This window comes from Hipposideros armiger, unplaced genomic scaffold, assembly GCF_001890085.2.
Source record: "Hipposideros armiger isolate ML-2016 unplaced genomic scaffold, ASM189008v1 scaffold_67, whole genome shotgun sequence".
Lineage (NCBI taxonomy): Eukaryota > Metazoa > Chordata > Mammalia > Chiroptera > Hipposideridae > Hipposideros > Hipposideros armiger.
Window position 1 is genome coordinate 4312638 of NW_017731417.1, and position 21213 is coordinate 4333850.

General features: G+C 36.8%; 1 protein-coding gene across 1 annotated transcript in view; it reads right to left on the reverse strand.

Annotated features, from left to right (window-relative positions):
- Positions 1-5267: 5267 nt before the first annotated feature.
- Positions 5268-21213, reverse strand: part of TRIP11 (thyroid hormone receptor interactor 11) — an 86939-nt gene continuing 70993 nt past the window's right edge. Inside the window, exons 16-20 of the mRNA XM_019642293.1 lie at positions 18963-19044; positions 18035-18149; positions 12077-12193; positions 10800-10944; positions 5268-8103 (exon numbers count right to left, since the gene is read on the reverse strand). Of these exons, the coding sequence (XP_019497838.1) occupies positions 7883-8103; positions 10800-10944; positions 12077-12193; positions 18035-18149; positions 18963-19044 (680 nt within the window). The 3' untranslated portion in view covers positions 5268-7882. The remainder of the gene's footprint in view (positions 8104-10799; positions 10945-12076; positions 12194-18034; positions 18150-18962; positions 19045-21213) is intronic.

Genomic DNA, 21213 nt, shown 5'->3' on the forward strand with positions numbered 1-21213 from the left:
TAATTCATTTATTATCTTTATAATAGTATGATGCTCAAATCCTCTCATTTCCTATTTACAATCCACCTAAGATTGGGGGGCTCTGAGATTCTTGAATTTACCAGTCCAGTAAAATCAACCCTCTCAAAAATTAGTGGGAACAATATTATGCCACCAACTTTTCATTCTGCCAAATAAAAATAAAATTATATACAACCAACAAAAAGCACGTCTTCATGTTGCATAAAAGAAAGAACTTTTAACATCAAATGTATAAAGTTCTATGTGAGCTTCCCTACATATCCAGATGGAATATCAAATCTTAACATTCCAGGAGAGTTCAAGAACAGGCGAAGCATACATCATTTGATCATCTCTATTGCCCTACAGAAAGTATAAGATTGGCTCCTTGTTCCAGTTTTAAGACATGCTATGTGAAAATGCTTTCAAAATAAAAGGAAGTAAGTGGTGGTACAGGATGAAACCAGAGTTGATAATCCTGAGTTGTTAATCATTGAAGTGGGTGATAGGTGCTTGAGGTCATTGTTACTCTCTTTGCTTTTGGGTCTATGTTCAAAATTTTCTTAAATCAAGGTTGTTTTTTTTTAATTTTTAAGAAAACATGGCATAGTGTTTATATTTCATAAAGCTCAGTAATGAGTATGCAAGCATTTATTCTGTATCCTTTGAACATACTTTAACTTTTGTATTTATGATCACTGCTTTGGAAGTTTTTGTGGGCTAAATCCAACACTTAGGCCACAGTTTCTTTTGACTGCTTTTTTCCTGAGTAGGGGGTCACACTTTCTTCTTTGGATTACACATAGTTTTGGGGCTGAAAGCTGGAAAATTTAGGTTATACATGGCAATTATTGATTCTGATATATTTTTTTGATTTTTAAAAACTTGGATTTAAACTGAGGAAGCCATATAGGAAAGTGTGGTTGCTGATGTCTCTATTTTTTTCCCCAATTAGAGTTGACATTCAATATTATATTAGTTTCAGGTGTACAGCATAGTGATTAGACATTTGTATCATTTACGAAGTGATCCCCCTGATTAGTCTAGTCCTCACCTGGCACTACACATAGTTATTACCATATCATTGACTGTATTCCCTATGCTTTATTTACTTTACATCCTCATGACTAGTTTGTAACTACTACGAAGAAGGTACTTCTTAAGGCCTTCACCTTTTTCATCTTGCCCAACCCCACTCCCATCTATCACCCCAACAAATCAAGTACCCATCTGACACCATACAGAGTTACTACAATATTATTGCCTCTATTCATTATGCTGTACCCTACATCCCCATGACTATTGTGTAGCAATCAATTTGTACTTCTTAACCCCTTCCCCTTTGTCACCCACCCCCAAGTTCACCACTTTTAACTGGGAAAGTCATGGTTTCTGCAAAGCCTCCACCCCCACCATCAAGTTCATCCCCTCAGGCAACAAAGCTGCTAGTTTTCAAGATTGGCTTGGTGCTAGAAAATCCAGGCTTGAGGAGTCAGGGGAGCCCCAGCCAGGAAGGCTACAGACTCCAGTAGTTCTTACCTGGAGCTCTAGAAGTTTTTAAAAAATCAACAGTTTTCAATTTCTTGTCTGACTTTGGTCAATTACCAGAGAGCCTCAAAATGATCATCTTTTCACCATTTTAGTTCTATACTTTTTTTTTTGCAAGGAGGATTGGCTGAATTCTTCACACTGTCATAGGCAGACGTCCCTTCTAATATCTGTATGTCTATTCTTGAATCTTTCTCTCACACACACACACACACACACACACACACACACACACACACACGGATGACAGCAGGGGTAAAATTACTTTTCACCAAGCAAATCTAACATTTAAAGGAAAAAAATAAAAGTGAAAACACTTTAAAAATGGAAGTCAATTTCTAAAGTCGCAATTCTGGAATGAATTGATTTTTACCATCAATGTTTTTCAACTCAGGAGCTACAGCTGGCAAGTGTAATCCTGAGAAGAGCAACACAGGTTGAATGCATGTATCTAGACGACTCCAGTAGTACATTTGCGTGTACCTGGCATGTCAAATGCTTTAGGGAGATGACTCTGAAACGATTCCAAAAATTTTCAAAGACTACACATTCCATTTAGCCTTTCAAAAATTACCTCGTTAGTCTAGAATTTGTAACTTTATCACCACCTCCCCATTTTTATTCAGGGAGAGTGCAGAAAAATCCCTTGTATAATTAATGTATTAACTCACAGATGACACCATGGTTCTTTAAATACAGTAATACCTTGGTTTGTGAGCATAATTTGTTCAAACTACTCGTATTGCAAGACATCACTCATTTACCACGTTAAAATGTATTAGAAATGTTTGCTCATCTTGCAGAACACTCGCAAATCACGTTCCTCGTTACTCGCAATCCAAGGTTTTACTGTACACCTAAATGGAAGGAGCTGCACAGGAAACCTGAAGCGAATTTATATTACTTTGTTTCCAATTCTTGTCTTTAAAAGAAATCATGTTTCCTTTCACCATCTGGGATGGACCTTGCCCTTTGGGAAATGCATGCATTCAAGAATATACCATTGTTTGAGAAAACACCTCACAGTGCAATATCCTTCAACATCGAAATGCCTTTTATTTTACAAAAAAGAATAATGGATCTTACATTTTTAACAGTCTCGGGATATCTAGGAAACAACCTTACCAAATTCTTACATTAAGCTCACAAATATTTTTTTCTTTTTTTAGTTCACAAATTTTTCTAATCATTAAGATATAATTTTCGAGGGTCAGAAATAGTTCACTGAAGTCAAAGAATGTTAGAGCTGAAAAGGCGAACACTCTTGTAAAACAGTCACAGCTGAAAATGATCACAGTTAAAATATCATTATAGTGCAGATTATTAATCTCTTAACCCCAAAGGGCTAAAAGACTGATGCACAGTTAATGGCCAAGGCAGAAAACAAACTAAGGGTTCAAACATTTGCCTTAAGTGATCCATTTATTAACATTCTTGAGTTTTTCTTTATCTCCAAAACAAATATTGGTGTAATTATAATGGATTATTAATTTACTGGATGTATTAAATTAGGACAATAACATGCTGTAAAACCCTCAGACATATCACATATTCACATGACCTAAGTCCCAATAACAGGAAAACAAGTTCAGGTTAACAACATTTTGTATTCCATTTTGGTTAGGGCAAGAACTGACTTTTATCGGATATTTAATTTGCTTGCCTGCTTCCTCCTAGAGTGCTCAAATGTTACTTCCTGTAACCACACCCCCTTCTCCCATCTGTGCACCAGGCCCAAGTCAGGCCCCCCTATGACTTCTCGCACTTCTCTCGTAATGGAATGGATAGGCCTCTGTCTCTCCCACTTGACTGTGGATTGATTAAGTCTTAGACTCTCCCCAGACCCTCATCTTTAGCAGGTAAAGCTCCCTGCCAACCTCACAGAAAATTCCAACTTCCCTCCACCCAAATCCACCTGCTATCTGCATCTCCCCTTTCTTCCATCACTCCTGTCCCAATAACGGAGTTCCTTCCTATCTAAGGCCAGTCCCTCCGTTTGGAATCTATTTGTTTTTTCCTTCTAGGAATTCTTCTCCCCACTCCCTTCAGCCTCTCCATCCCGTAAGCATGTGCACATGCGTAAGCCTCCCATCTGGCTTCAACCAATTCTCCCTCCATCCGACTTTCCTCTGCTCCTAACGTCCTCTGTCCCACTCACAATTTCTCAGAAGAGGTACCTACAAACACTATCTCCACATATCACCTACTCACCCCACTTACCAACATGGCTTTGACTCCCACCATTCCACCAACACTGCTCTAAGTCGACGCCAACTTCCTGGTCCCTACTACATGCAATGCAATCTTCTTAAAACTCATCTCACCAGAGCAGAAAACACTTGATACTTTGGACCGCTCCTTATCTTCCTGAAATTATCCTTGGTTTCAGTAACACCCCCCACACCTGATATTCTTTCCCACTTGGGCCGTAGTAATCACTTCTAACATTTGATACAACTATAGATTTTATAAAGCGTTTCCACCAGTGGTACACTGATTCATTTATAAGTACTATGAATGAATGTGTCCCTTGATCCTTACAACCCCGTAAAATTACTAGGTAGGTGCTGTTTCAGAGATGAGAAAAATCAGTCCTATAGTCAATGTAATTTTGTTAAAGGTCACATAGAAAAGGGTCAAAGTCAGTACTCCCATCCATCTCTCCACTTTAAAACGCATGATCTTCCAATACTGCCGTCATATTAAGTTAAAAATATCAAAGGTGCCACAAAAGAAAAAAAACGAAGACATGACATTGCAGAAATGCAAGAGCCCATCACTATGCGTATCGCCTCTGAAGGGAAAAAAAGGCTGGTTAAAGCCTCTTGGACCCTCTTTTCATACAGTATTGCACCTTAAGCACCTATTCAATGGTTCATACTTAGCATTTCCAAGCTCCAACAGCATCCTAACAGCAGACATCCCGGAACACTTGAAGGCATTAGCTTCGGTAGTTGATCAACTGCTGCTATAAACAACATGTGTAAGTCATTTCTCCCCCTTCTAAAGAAAAAGTCAGCAGCTGTTTGCTAAAAAATCTTTTTTTATTGTGGATGAAGACATTGCCAACTCACATATATCATTTTTATTTGGAGTTTTTTTTTTGGTTTTTTTGCCTTGCAGTGAGTGCTCCTGAGAAATTCAGAAACGCACTGACTTTAGCTCTATAAAATGTAACCCAATATTATGGTCAGGTTGTAAATTTCCCACATTTCCTTATTTCCCTAAAAATCAAAAGACAATGGATCAATTTTAAGTAGAGAAACCTTAACAAGTTAAAAAGTAAACACTGGCAAATAATCACAAATGTCAGAACATTAAAAGTACAATTATTTTTTCCATAGGAATATATAAAATAAATATCAGTTTTACTTGATACTTACAAAATTAAACCTTTTTGTTGAAGATGTGGAAGATGTTTTAAATATTTTGATATATGAAAAACTTCACTAGCTTTAGAAATCAAATTCAAATGCTTTTAAGTTTGCATAATAGCACTTTCTCAATAATTCTTAACACTCCCGGTCCCTGAAGACAGTTTATTTTCCACCTAATGATTGGATAAGTATTCTGAGTCTTTTTCTCCCTTCAATTAACCATTAAAATGTTAAAATAAACTGGAAGCTTTATTTGGCGGTGGTGGGGGTGGATATTTAATACTTTAATTGGCTGGTTTTAAGGAAGTCATTTCTTTTTCTCATGTTTTTCTGGGGTTTTTTCCCTCCTTTTTAAGCCAATAATGGCAGGAACTAAAACTCAAAGAACCATATGATGCAGAATTGTACTAAAATCCAATTCAATGTCTGGCTGGATTTTCTGTTATAGTACTAGTGGTTGAAAACCGTTAGGAATGTGAAAAACTGTGGTAGCTAAAGCAAAATTCAACCACAAATTCTAATAAGTTTGTAGAGAAGTAAACAGTGCAATTACTGTAATTAAAATAGTGCAGTAAAATTACTGCTAGCAACATCCTCTTACTAACATGAGAATGTACATGCTTCATCACTGTATGGTTACTAAGAAGATTCCTTGAGCAGATGGTTCATCTCTGACACAACTTAAGTTTCAGAAAAGTAGGTGAGTTATGTCTGCTTTAGATCAACAAACACTGAGTATGCATACCAGTGAGCTATAGTTTCAATGATGATACAAATGAAACATTAGGTACTACAGCTTTAGTTCAAGGTCATATACTTAATTAAATAGCAGCCATGTAAGGTCACGCTGTGATGTTTAGATATACACTCCACCCATAACAGCTTTCAAACTTATGTTAAACTACTGGGTAAAGGGGGACAAGCTGTTTTGAGTAGAGAAGGAAATACTCAAAATGTCATAAAAGGCATTTAAAATATGACAACATACTACTTAAATATCCACTATTTAAATTTTAATTTTCAAATTAAAAGGGAAATTTTTTTTGCATGTTCTATTTCTTCAAAATGAAAGATTGTGTCTTTTTATTTTTTAAATTAGAAACTTTTATTTCAGATGCTCCACACTGAAATGAAACTTTAATAGCAAGTAGAAAATAATTTAGGATGGTCAGTGAAAGCATCTTTGAAAGGATCATATAAAACCCAAGAGTAATAATTTCATAGAGAAATAATAATGGGCAAAACAGACAAGAGGCAGTTTGACAGTTCTAATATAGAACTGGCATGACAACTTCCTTTAAGGTATACTAAATAAAAAATGGCAACATAAATAAATTAGCTAAGGAGATGGGACGTGGTGAAGCAGCCATGTCTGTTATTAAATTCTTCAGAAAAACCAGTCTTACCTATCAACGCATAAAGACTTCCCATCTTCTAAATACAGTAGAAAGTATACAGTTAATTACAGCAAAATGTACAAATAATCAAATTTAGCCCTGGCCAGAGCCAGGGCTATTTACATATTTGGGTTAGTATCATTTCTACCTTGTTATACAGATGTTTCTGTTTTAAAGGCATGTTGAAATTTACAAAATTTCCAAGAAATGTCTTTAAATGTACAATTTCCACAACTCATAAAAACAAGAACATCCTGATATAATTAAATTCCAAGTCAGGATTTTTTATGATAAGCTTTATTAATAAAACTAAAGAAATACTCCCTTGCTCTTTAGTTCCAAAGGCCTGGTGCTAGAGTTGCTGAAGTAAGTCACTGCCCTCAGTGACCACGAAGGTGAGAATGGACAGCTGCAGGACTGACATGCCTCTCATACACATGCCTCAGAAAGAGGCAGGAGGCATCAGATTTAGTGATATTGCTAATTAGAGTTCCGTATGCAGCTGTACAATCTAACACTTATATGAAAGTTGTGTGTATGTGAGAAAACAATTAGTTTTAAGATAGTACCTTTAAAAAGATACCTCAGTTCTTAAAACTATTGGGCTGTCGGAAAAGTCATGGCGTATCTTTTCTGTTTTTCATTGCAAAAATGCGTCATGATTTTTCCGACAACCCAATAAATCATATATCCACAGTATGTACTTAACAATGAGAACAAACTGCTGATACAGGCAACAACTTGGACGGATCTCAAGGGCATTGTACCGAGTGAAAAAAAATCAATCTCAAAAGGTTATATACTGTGTGATTCCATTTATATAGCACTCTTGAAATGACAAAATGATAGAGATGGAGAGCAGTTAGTGGTTGCCAGAGGTTAGGGAGGGGGCTAAGGAGGGATGTGGCTATGATTATAAAGGGCAGCGTGAGGGGTCCTGGGTGTATCTGTCCAGTAGTGGGGATCACATGAATCCACACATGTGGTCAAATTGCATAGAACCAAGTGCACACACGTTCCACCTCGGGACACTGATGCCCTCCCAGGGACAACCGTTCTCGGCCTGTCTACACAAAGTTCTCGCAAGATGATTAATATACACTTCAGATCAATTTTCTGTACTATGTACATGAGCCGTTACTATTTTCTTTCTTTTTTTTGGTAAATCTCTTGATTATCTTTAAAAGACAAACCACATGTCTCTAGCTTAAATAAACTTGAAAGTCAGAGGAGAAAATAAAGAACTGATATATAGCTCCTAGTATTCTTTTTATTTTTCTTATTTTTATAAGTTAAGATAAAAAAATCAAATGTTTCTAGCTTAAATTAGGTCAAATCAGAGAAGGATAAAAGCAGATAATATAGCAAAAACTTCCTCCTGTGACACTTGCAATTTCTAAAAGCACTGAGAATATATTTTTATTAATTTTAGAGAAAGTACAACTACAAACAAAATACATGACTTTTTCCAAAAGGCCACTTTGTGATAAAGTACATACACATAGTGTTCAGGGTTTCTTTAAAGTGCTATGCTTATGTCGTTTCTGGCTGGAAACTCATCTATTGCTTTAAAAGGTCTTTCAGCACAACTCCAGCACTGTTGTCAGGTAACACTGGCAAAGGTGTAAAAGTGGGCAGTACATCTGAGATGGGTTTTAGAAGGAGATGCCCAGGCCCGCCGGGTCCAAGTCCAGCTGGGTTAATAAGAGGTACAGCTGCGGAGCGGGGAGCCAAGAAAGGACTCACGTCTGCTCTTCTACCAGACCTGGATTCTGCGGTATCTAAATGATAAAATAGGAATTGTTTAGTCCCCTGTGTGCTAGTTAGTCAGAACTACCCATATGTTTTAGGTTCCCAGGTTTGGCCCTTGAATGAATTTAATTCATGTGCTGCTGGGGTCTGGATCCAATAAGCAGGGTCTCTGAAATATAGCAGCGTGGAAGGACGAGACGAGAGAAAAGAATGGGAGACAGAAAAGGGAAGCGAAGACTACTATTTGAATGTATCGCTAATATTTCACTAAACATATTAATACTGTTGTTTTATATTTAAATACCAGTTCTATAACTGATAAATTTAATTTACTATTGAAAAGAACCAACCCTTTTGCCTTTTGGGATACTGATTTTTAAGGTGGTTATTAAGAAAAGATTAAAAGAAAAAAAGACTCAGAAAGAACCTTTGCGCCTCCCCACCCTTTCCTGCCTAAGCGATTCGGAGGGAAGACCTGCTTAGCATGTTCACTGTAGCCTCATCTGAATCAAGTGGTAAGCAGGAGGGCTCCTGGCAGGGCTGTTAGCTGGATACCTCCTGATTCCCAGTGTTTCTGAGTCGCTTAGCAAGAATTGGCCTGCCTTGTATGTGCTGCTCTTCCTAAATCACCTGTAAATCACCCATTCCCACTTCTGAAGTCTATGACCCCCCCCCATTCTCCCCTTTTCTCTGTTGTCCAAAATGTCATATACACCCCGTGTTGCCTCACTGTCTTTGCAATTTTCATGCTTATGTGAATTCCCCATGTGTATTAAAATTTGATTTCTTTCCTGTTAATCTGTCTCTGTTAATTTGATTATTAGCCCAGCTAAAAGAACTTAGAAGGTGGGGGGAAACGTATTATTTTTGTAGCCCCCACACTATAATAACAGCATTTTAAAAAGTGTTTTATAAGTTAGAAGGCAAACTCTCTAATCACCTGCCTGAAAGATGAAGAACTGGAGAACTTTCCCCAATAATTATGATGATCATAAAACCAAACAAAACCTGACACCCATATTACAATAACAATCAGGTTTAATATTAATTTATCAAAAGAAAAACAATACATTACATCACCATTTTTTAGTCATCCAAAGGTTTGAAAACCATTCTTGATTAGGTTATTTTTCTATAAAGTTAGGCTAAACAATTAGTTTTTATTGGAATAGGTATTTGGTTTATGCCCTACTGTCTTAGTGGATAAAACTATGCGTTTATTACCCAAGACCACTAACAATTTCATTGAGAGACAAGCAACCCCTTGAAGGTGCTCACTTTAGCAATGGGAACCTCAAATACAAGAAGCTTCTAAAACAAAGCGGCACTGAGGCAAATTCATCAAATCTACTTATCACTGAGCACTCCTGGGACCCCGAGCTATACTTTCCTGTGAATGACAAATTTCTAACCTCTGAAAAAGCTTGTGGTACTACTTAGTAAGCTCTGACCCTAGCCACACACTTCCAAATTCAGGATTAAAGGCTGAGTTTGCTTTTTTCATGCAATCCCTGTACCAACTCAGGACCATCAGTGGCTTTTGTCTTTGATCAATACAAATCAAGCTGGGCACATGACTTGATAACTGAAAGAGGGAGGTGAGGGAAAAAAGGGGAAGGGATAGAGAGGAGAGAAAGGCGGGGGAAAGAAGGGAAAATCCTGCCATAATGAATTTTAGAATCGACTTTAAGATGCTATAACCTAGTATAACAAGGAAAAGGTGTTTTTAGTAGAGTCTACACCTGTTAGATAAAGTTAAGACTTTTCACTAAATTTAGTAGCCAAACCTTTTATGTAAATAACAAATTTTACCACTTTCTCTTCTATAAAAGTTCAGGAAAATAGAAATATTTGTTTAAATGGGTAAGCATGTTTCTTAAGTTTCAGAATATATTTAATATTTTATCCAGATTAAGTATCTGACATGATATAAACTTAAGAGTGTATAATAACATACCTTTACAGTCCCAACGATAATAGCAAACATGTTAGTCTGAATTAAAATATGAAGATTTCAGGGAAAAAAGAGACCTTACAATAGAGAATGTGTTTATAGTCTAAATAATATACATACTTAAATTTCAACTCAAGAAATTTTACTGCAAGCTATTGGGTTGTTGGAAAAATCATGACGCATTTTTGCAATGAAAACAGAAAAAATACATCATGACTTTTCTGACAACCTAATAACACAGGAGATATGAATATAAATAAAACTTTATAAACTAGTGGGATAGGAAACTATCACATATTGCAGAACCACCACACCATTTGCTTCTAGGCAGATCTTTCAACATATGAGAACGCTTCCTAACGTTCTTGGATGTGTAAGCCAGTTTACTAAACTACTCTTATAAATATTAACACACCAAGGTTTGGTTATTGAGTAAAGGAAAACAGGTAACAAGCAAAGGCGTATCAGTTTGCTACCACTTCCAAGAAGAGTAATTTGAAGTGGCTTATGTAAAGAGACAACAATTACACCAATAAACAAAAAGAAAATACTTCATATTGTTTAAATTAATCTAAGCCAATGAAATATCAGGCTGCTACAAGAATATATGAAGCCAAAATATAATGCCTTATTGGAATTTTGGAAGAAATCATAACACATTTTCAAAAGCACTAAAAATTTAGTTGATACCACTATTAAACATAATTATAAATTAAACATTCAGTTTTTTAAATTGTAGAAAAAAATAAATACAGTATCTAGTTTTAGTACCTTTAAAACTTTCCGGTACATTTGTATCTAGTTTTCTCCTTCCTGGTGAATCCAGAGGTTTCATATCACGAACAGAAAGCTTTGGTGGTGGAACAGATGGATGAGATTCTGTTTCTAGAAATTTAACAAAAAGTTCTGAAAAAGACTAAAAAGAAAATATTTGGGTTATATTAGGCAAATGTTAAAATTATATTCACTACAACTTAGAAAATATACCAGCTATTCTAATTAAATATTAAAAACTAATCATGCCATCTGAATCATTTCTTTATAACTAAGCTTTTATGAACAATTAAAATTGCTACCACTTTAGTTACACAGGTATCAAGTAAAAACTTAATAATCTTTGATGACAGCGCTTTATAGGCATTTAGTCAGAATTAGCCATCTGATAACACTTAGATTTCTTGCCATCAATTGCACTTAAGACATTAAGTCTTAAATCATTTTAATAACTGTTTACATAGACATGAAAACTTATACTGACAGAAAACAAATATTAGTCACATTTTTCTAAACTAACACCCAATCAATGAATATAGCAAAAGCTCACAAGTAATTGTAGCAGATTAAAATAATAGACATTTCTTTTAAATTAAATTTTATGCCATCCAATTTAAAATAAAGTTTTGTCTTTAGCTAGCTGTGGGTAAGTCACCTATCCTTCGTTTCCTCTTTATTAAAAAAAAAAGAAAGACGGAAACTCCACATTCTAACTCGCAGTGCTACTCAATTCAATTGATAGTCATCTTAAGCCTATTACATAACAGGCACTATATTTTCATAATTATTAACTGCCTCTTCCTGCCAGAATGCAAGTTCGTTGAGGGCAGGTACTTTATCTGGTTTGCTGCTGCATCCCCAGTGTTTAGAACAGAAGGGTACACAGCAAGTGCTCAATAAGTATTTACTGACTCAATAAATATGTAGACACATATACATGCATAAAATAAAGACTATCTTTAAGAATTTAGTGGTAAGACAGAAAAATGACTGTGTGCCTACAGCATCATGATCAAGTACAAATAAAGGAACAGTTAATACTTTAAAAAATAAAAGTATTACATAAATAAGAAGTTAAAACCTATATGCAGTAAACTTATCAAAACTAGGTTATTATCCTTAAGCTAATCACATCTATGGATCTGAGTTTCCACGACTTCAAAATAAAATGGCTATATAAAATAAGCTAAAAAAATAAATCTGGTTCTTTGCAAATGAATGTGATGTACAATCATTTCACCATTCAAATTCAGCAAACTAAAGTCAGCTCTTACACTATTAAACACAGACTGCTGATTTGGTCTGAGAGGTGTGTTGGGGACACTTTTTGATCCTCCGCCAAGCCACCCAGTCATCCATCTGGTAACACCGCCCTGATCTTCATTCAACAACTGCAAAATTATTTTAAAACAGAAAAATATTATCAGTACAAGAAAAGATAAAATAAGAACCATTTTTACAAGATTTCAGATGGTAGCAAACCATGCTTTTAAAGTCCAATTTCTGGTAAATGTTTCCTAGTGACAGAGGCTATAAATACAATGAAATATCATCCCAAATACTATCTTGACTAAAAGTTGAGGATTGTCATGTCTCAAAATCTCAGCATTTTGATAAGAAGGTGGCCTGTAAGTTACAAAACATTAAAACTAATATTATGCAAATTGAAAGTTCTGGTCAAGGTGGCAGAGGAGGTAAATGATGTGCTTGCCTCCTCCCATGACCACATCAAAATGACAACTAAATTACAGAACAATCAACCTGGACAGCGGTCTGAAGGCTATCTGAACAGAAGTCCTAGAACTAAGGATGTAAAGAAGAAGCCACGTCGAGACTGGTGGGAGGGGTGGAGATGCAAAATTGGCTGGCCCCAAGCCTCCGTGTGGCAGTCGAGAAACGAAAGGGATATCTCAGCTACAGAGGTACCCGCTGAGGAGAAAGGGGCCCCAGGCCCAACCCAGGCTCCCCAGCCTGGAGTACCAGTGCCAGGAAAAAGAGCCCCCACAACACCTACCTGTGAAAAATAGTGGGGATCCTGACCACCCAGGTGAGATGGAAGGCTGTGGGAAACCCAGGCATCCTCTTAAAAAGGCTATGTACAGGCTCACTCACTCACATGCACTCATCCCTAGGCTCCAGCAGAGGCACGGTGGCCAGAGATATACAGGGAGAAATTGAGTTATATGGCTCCAGGGCAAGGGGTAGAGGAACAGCTGCCACTGGCCCTGTGTTGAGCCCTCCCCCAAATCTGAATCTGTATTAGCCTGGTGATCCCCACTTGCCCTACCCTGATGACCCCGAGACCCTGCCTCATCCAAAGTGCATACGGCCCAAGGCTCTTTCAATGACTGAGCCTTATGGGTAGCTGGCAGGTGGTGGTAGGCCTCCGGGACACTATGCAATTTGCAGAGCTGCCCCAGGGCCCAGTGCTGGTGGCAGCCAACCTCGGTTCATAGCGTGGCCTCCCCATGTGCTCCCAGGTCCATCACAGGCAGCTGCCAAATGTGTACTGCTCTGTAGCTCTCTCCAGGTAGCTCTACAAGTCACAGGGAGCGGCTGAATTTGGCCTGCATAGGAGCCCTCCCCAAGAGGCCCCAGAACCAACACACCTAGAGGCCAGCTTCAGACAACAACAGAGAACCACCCGATTAGCCCCACAAGTGACACATACAAAGGGTGGTCTCGGCAGGCACCAGAGCCCATTGGGGTAAATCCTACTCCGTGGAATCAGCCCCCACACAGCAGATAATACTCTGTGGGCATGGCCAATCCTCAAAGCCAGTCAACCTGAGGGTCAATCCTACCCACTGATGTGCCAACAGCAATCAAGACTCAATTACAACAAGGGGGCACACACAACCCACACAAGAGACACTCCTGGAGCACCCAGCACAAGTAATCAGGGAGACTGCTGGGCCCCACAGGCCACCTACTACATAAGGCCACCCAGCGAAGACTGAGAGACATAGCAGATCTGCCTAATACATAGAAAGAAACACAGAGAGGCAGCCAAAATGAGGAAACAAAGAGACATGTCCCAAATGAAAGAACAAGAAAAAAACTCCAGAAAAAGAACTAAATGTAATGGAGGCAAGCAACCTACCAGATACAGAGTTCAAAACACTGGTTATAAGGAAGCTCAAGGAACTTAATGAGAACTCCAACAAAAAAATAGCACACATAAAAAAGGATATAGATACCATAAAAAAGAACCAGTCAGAAGTGAAGAATATAATAACTGAAATGATGAATATACTAGAAGGAATCAACAGCAGATTAGATGAAGCAGATGATCGAATCAGCGATTTGAAAGACAAGGTAGAAGAAAACACCCAATTAGAATAGAAAAAAGAAAAATGACTTTTAAAATAAATAAATTAATAAAGATAGTTTAAGGGACCTCTGGGACAACATCAAGCATAACAACATTTGCATTGTAGGAGTTCCAGGAGAAAAGAGAGAGCACAAGGGATTGAGAATCTATTTGAAGAAATAATGACAGAAAACTTCCCTATCCTGGCAAAGGAAATGGATATTCAAGCCCCGGAAGTGCAGAGAGTCCCAAAAAAGATGAACCCAAACAGGCCCACAACCAAGACACATCATAATTAAAATGCCAAAAGTTAAAGACAAAGAAATAATTTTAAAAGGAGCAAAATAAAACCAGTTAGTTACCTACAGGGAGCTCCCCTAAGACTCTCAGCTGATTTATCAACAACAACTTTACAGACAGGCCAGTAGGGATTGGCATGAAATATTTAAAGTGATAAAAAAACAAGGGCCTACAACTAAGACTATTCTAGCCAGCAAGGTTATCATTTAAAATTGAAAATTAGATAAAAAGCTTCCCAGACAAGAAAAAGCTAAAAGAGTTTATCACCACCAAAGTGGTATTACAAAAAATGTTACAGGGACTTCTTTAAGAAGAAGATAAAAAAAAGAACATAAATATGAATAAAATGGCAATAACTATGTACCTATCAATAATCACTTTAAATGTAAATAGCTTAAATGCTCCAATCAAAAGACATAGGGTAGCTGAATGGATGAGAAAACAAGACCTATATATATGCTGTCTACAAGAGACCCACTTCAGATTGAAAGACACACACAGACTGAAAATAAAGGGGTGGAAAAAAATATTTCATGTGAAAGGAAAATGAAAAAAAAAAAGAAAAGCTGGAGTAGCAATACTCATATCAGACAAAACAGACTTTAAAACAATGACTACAATAAGAGACAAAGAAGGACATTACATAATGATAAAGGTATTAATCCAACAAAAGGATTTAACTCTTGTAAACATGTATGCACCCAACATAGGAGCCCCTAAATATATAAAGCAAATATTGACTGACATAAAACCAGAGATCAACAGTAATGCAATCATAATAGGGGACTTTAACACCCCACTGACACCAATAGACAATTCTTTCAGACAGAAAATCAACAAGAAAACAGCAGCATTAAATGACTCACTAGACCAGATGGGTTTAATTGATATTTTTAGAACATTTCACCCCAAAGCAGAATATACATTCTTTTCAAGTGCACACACATTTTCCAAGACAGGCCACATGTTAGGCTGCAAAAAAGGTTTCAATCAATTTAAAAAGCTGAAGTCATATCAAGAGTCTTCTCTGACCACATAGTATAAAGCTAGAAATCAATTACAAGAAGAAAACTAGAAAACACACAAATACATGGGGGCTAAATAACACGCTACTAAACAACGAGTGAGTCAATGATGAGATCAAGAAAGGAATCAAGCAATACCTTGAGACAAATGAAAATGAAAACACAATGACCCAAAATCTAGCTTGGAAAGTATAATATTGTTAGGATGACAGTCTTACACAACATGATCTGCACATTCAGTGCATTTCCTATTAGAACCTCAACAGAATTTCCTGTAGAAATAGAAAAATTCATCCTAAAATTCATATGGAACCTCAAGTTACCCTAAATAACCAAAATAATTTTGAAAAAGAAAAACAAAGTTGGAAGACGCACACTTCCTAATTTCATAGCGTATAATAATCAAAACATTGTGCTACTGGCGTAAAGACACACACAGACCAATGGAATAGAATGAAGAGCCCCCAAATTACCATATTTCCCCATGTATAAGACGCACTTTTTTGGGAAAAAGGGTGTGTCTTATACATGGGGAAATACAGTAATCTGTGTGTGTGTGTGTGTGTGTGTGTGTGTATGTGTGTATGTGTGTGTGTGTGTGCGCGCGCGCGCACACACACACACACACACACACACAGCTTCTCCATCAGAGTGCCCAAACCACTCAATGGGGGAAATGACAGTCTTTTCAACAAATATTGCTGGGAAACTAAATATCCACATGTGAAAGAATAAAGCTGGGCCCTTACATTACTACATATATCTATATAATTCATTCAAAATGGATCAAAAACCTAAATGTAAGAATTAAAACTATTAGAAGAAAACACAGAGAAAAATCTTCATGACTTTGGATTGGCAGTGGTTTCTTAAATATTACACCCAAAGCACAAGCAACAAAAGTAAAAACAATAAAATGGAATTTCATCAAAATTTATTAAAAACTTTTGTACAAAGAACACTATCAAGAAAGTGAAAAGACAACACAAAGAATTGGAGAAAATATTTGCAAATGATATACCTGATGAGGGATTGATATACAGAATATATAAAAGACTCCTACAACTCAACAAAAAAACAAACAACCCAACTGAAAAATAGGCCAAGGACTTCAACAAACATTATTCCAAAGAAAATATGTAAGTGACCAACAAGTACATGAAAAGCGCTCAGCATCACCAGTCATTAGGGAAAGGAAATCACAATCATGATGAGATAGACAGCACTTCACACCCATTGGGATGCTATTTCCTGTTTAAAAAAAGAAAGGAAGGAAGAAAAAAGAGCAAGTGTTGGCAAGGATGTAAAAGGACTAGGAACCCTTGTTCACTGCTGGTGAGAATGCAAAATAGTGCAGCAACTGTGAAAAACAGTACAGCAATTCCTCAAAAAATTAAACACAGAATTACCATATGACCCAGCAATTCCACTTCCAGGCATATACCTGAAAGAATTTACAGCAGGGCCCCAAACAGATACGTATTTGTATAGCCATGTTCGTCGTGGCATTATTTATAACAGTCAAAAGGTAGAAGCAACCCAAGTGTCCATCACAGATGAATAAAAAAACATAGTATACACATACAATGGAATATTAATATATTTAATATACTCAAAAAGGAAAGAAGTCTTGACATATGCTACTACTATGAATCCTGAAGACATTTTGCTATGTGAAACAAGCCACACATAAAAGGACAAATATTATATGGTGGCCAGGGGCTGGTAGGGTGGTGGAGAGGAGAATGAGGCGTTAATGTTTAAAGGGTACAGAATTTAAATTGGGAAGATGAGAAAGTTCTTGAAATGATGGTGGTGATGGTTGAATAACAATGTGAATGGACTTAATACCACTGAACCGTACACTTAAAAATGGTTAAAATGGTCAATTTTATGTTATGTTTTATCACAATACAAATTTTAAAAAGTAAAAAAAGAAAAAAAATTCCACAAATTGAACAAATCCACCTCCTCACTGTGGTATGAAATGATTCCATTTCCACATTATTGAGAAAATTATGCTCAGGAAAAGTTATATAAAATACAGTGAAAAAAATTTTTATAGGGCCGGTCGAGTGGCACCATGGTTAAGAACTGGCTTGGGATGCCAGAGGGCCCCGGTTTGGATCCCACATGAGGACCAGTGACACTGTCCTCCACAGCTAAGATGCTGAACAACAGCTCAACCTGGAGCTGGGCTGCCGTGAGTCGCCTGCGTCGGGTAGGCTGCAGCCCCTGTGGCAGTGGGTTGCCATGGGCTACCGTGTGTAGCCAGCAGCCAGCGTGAGCGGCCGTCCAGAAGCCGCAGTGAGCGGCCGTCCAGAAGCCGGCGACTGATCTGCCTCGCCCGGGAAGAGCGCAATGATGGTGCCAACTTGAGCCAGTGAAGCAACGTTCTCCACAACTATACTGAAGAACAAAAAAGGACAGCAACTTGTCTGTTCCCCTTCCCCCAATTCCCCAACACTGTTCCCATCCCCCAATTCCCCAATAAAAATCTTTAAAAAAAAAGAGATTCTTTAAAAAAAAAATTGTATATGATGCCATTATTTTAGTTATAAATGTATTCTGAATGGCTTTCATTGTTCAGTTACCTGCTCCATTTCCTCCCTTTTGATACCCAGGATGCTTCCCATTAATCGTAACACTTCATGACGCTGGTTTTTTGGTGTGTGGAAATGTCCAATGAAGAGATTTCTCATTAGAACTCTATAAAAATGAAGGCAGAAACAGCTCAAGCTACCTCAACAAGTTATCCCAATATTTAGTGTACCCAAATAATAAACATTAAACATACAAATATTTAATTACACTTCAACAATACTTGATTATAAAACACTAAACAATAAAATATTTTAAGGTAACTTTAAAAAAACCTTGACATGTCTAATTAAGAATACTTCATACAACCCAAAATGTTTTAAAAACACACTTATGAGCCAGCCACCCACTTTCTTCAACCAAATAATCAACTGAGATGGTGCCTCATTAGTAATTCTCAGTGCCTGTCTGGGTTGATGTCAAGCTGAAGGTGACTCTTCAGATTTTTTTCCCTCCCCACCTTACACCATGATGGTAGTTTGCGTGCTTAATGGTTGTGCTTATATTTCCCTACTCATATTTATTACAAATTCGCTAATAATGTCGAAATCTGTAAAATATTAATGGTATATTACATATAGTCCTAGGTTTCAGACGTAATACATTTGAGCAAAATGTGTTAATTTAAGGACAGTAAAGACAGTAAAAAAAGTATTGGAAGAATTAACTTTTTTCTGAGTGTGGTGATGTTTTAATGCTTCCATATGGCTCTAAGAAAAAGAATTGGAGCTGAGAAAATCTATTTAATCAAGAGAAATTATTCTACTGACCCCTCATTAAAACTACCTACCATCTTATCACTATATAAGAAAAATAAATGGCTTTTTAAAAACTTAATCACATATAAACATCTACATGTCGAAATTTTTACCATAAAAGTAGTCTCCATAAAATACATAAAAGTTAAAAGGCAGAGCATACTTGTCTACTTTTCCTTCTGTGCTGTTTACTAAATTCATTAATTTCTTTTGTACATCATCCAGCATTTCTTGTCGGAGCTCATCTGTTTTAAAACATGTGAACAAAGATAGTCATTAACTGATTAAAATAATATGGATGAATATATAATGAGATTTAAGACATCTTTACTATGAATTTTGAATACATGTACTCATTCTAATTAGGAATATTCAATTACTTTCATCTCTTCTTTGGTTCAGGAAACTAGGCTTGCTGGTGTAAAAATTACCTAGATGCCAGGGTATGCATAAACTCACATGGTTTACCCCCAATAAAGTAATCAAATCTTTAATAGAAAATTTAAAAACAAAAAAAAGTTACTATAATATAAATATATATATATATATATATATATATATATTTGTGGGATGTAAAGTACAGCATGGAGAATATAGCCAATGGTATTTTAACAGCTATACACGATGTCAGAAGGGTAGTAGACTTGGGGAGGGAAGTTATCACTTTGTGAGGGGTATAAATGTCTAATCATTATGTTGTTTTGTGTACCTAAAACTAATTTTTAAAAAAATTTAAAAAGGTTTTCATTCTCTTCAGAAACTTAATAGTAAAGAAGAGATTTTTCACCACTGCTTCCTTGCAGGGAACATTTCCAGAGCCACTCATTAATGGGAAGAAATGGAAAAGACAATTTTAGATTTTCCTTTTTCCTGGCTGGCCTCTGCTTTTTGGTGAGCTAAGAAAAGCATCCAATACAACTGAAACCATGGCTCAGAATTTAACTGACAGGCAAATTCTGGGGTACATAAACTGCAAAATATAATTCATCTTACGGGTTCTAATATACTAATTGAGATACTCCAATTTGACTGATTTAGATGGACGTTTGGACTCTTATTTTAACATTCTTATTTAAAAAGGAAGCAAAATCTGTAAAATCTTGGTGAATTGTTGGAATTTGAGCAGTATTAAAGGCAATGTCTAGAATTACAACAGGAAACACTCTGTTCAGAATTTCAACCACGCCACAGGGCCAAGGATTCCTAGACTAAGGAACTCTCTGCCAAACCCATGGAGTTTACACCTGTCACCTCACAAATGGATAGTTTGAGCTGAAGGAGATGCTTATTAAATTCAAGTTAGATTACAAATTTCATTCTGAAAGAAATGAAGGGAAGACTGCTTTGCAACAGTCTCAATTTTTCAAATCAAGAAACACATCCAAACCCTAGACTCTGAACTCTTTTCACGAACCTACTCTTTTGAGTTATGCTGCATTTTCCTAGTAGTAGCTGGACACAAGTTCCCTTATCAGATCCTTGCAAATGTTTTCTCCATTCTGTGGGTTGTCATTTCACTCTCTTGATGCTATTCTTTGAAGTACAAAAGTTCTTAATTTTGTTGAAGTCCAATTTATTTTTTCTTTTGTTGTTTGTGCTTTCGGTGTCATATCTAAGAAACCACTGCCTAACTCCACATCACAAAGATTTACTCCTATGTTTTGTTCTAGGAGTTTTACAGTTTTAACTCTAAAATATAGGTCTATGATCCACTTTGAGTTAATTTTGGGACATGGTGTGAGGCAGGGGTCCAACTTCGTTCTTGAGCATGTGGATATCCAGTTGCTCCAGCACCGTGTGTTGAAAAAACTATTCTTTTGGCACTATTGTTGAAAATCTATTGACTATAAATGTATGGTTTATTTCTGGACTTTCAATTCCCACTGCAAGCCTTCTGTATATAATTTTTCTTCTGCCTGGAAAGCTCTTTTCCATTGGCACCACCTATTAACTCCTATTCATCCTTCACGTCTCAGTTCCCAGGTCACTTCCTCAAAGAAGTTTTCTCTGAGCCTTAAACATTAGGCCAGGTCCATCTGCTTTATGTTTTCATTCTGTCTTGCACACTGCCTAAAATTCTGACTTACAGTATTAAACGTATATACAAAATGTCCAGTTTAACTGTTTGCAATGGCTTATGTTTTTTCTAAATTGCAAAAATCTGAATTGCAAAATGTAATTCATATAATAGGCTCACTCTACCAAAATAGATGGTTGCCATAACCAGATTATAAAAGCGAGGTTTGTGTTTGGAAAATCTACTACAAACATTTCCTTTCCTGTCTTTCCAGTAAGGCATTTAAGCTTGGGGGGTGGGGGTGGGAGGGGGAGAGAGGGATAGGTCAGAATAAGGAAGGGCTTAGGGCATGATGGGAGTGGGTACTTCTCAAGTAGAATGGTCAAGGGACAGTATC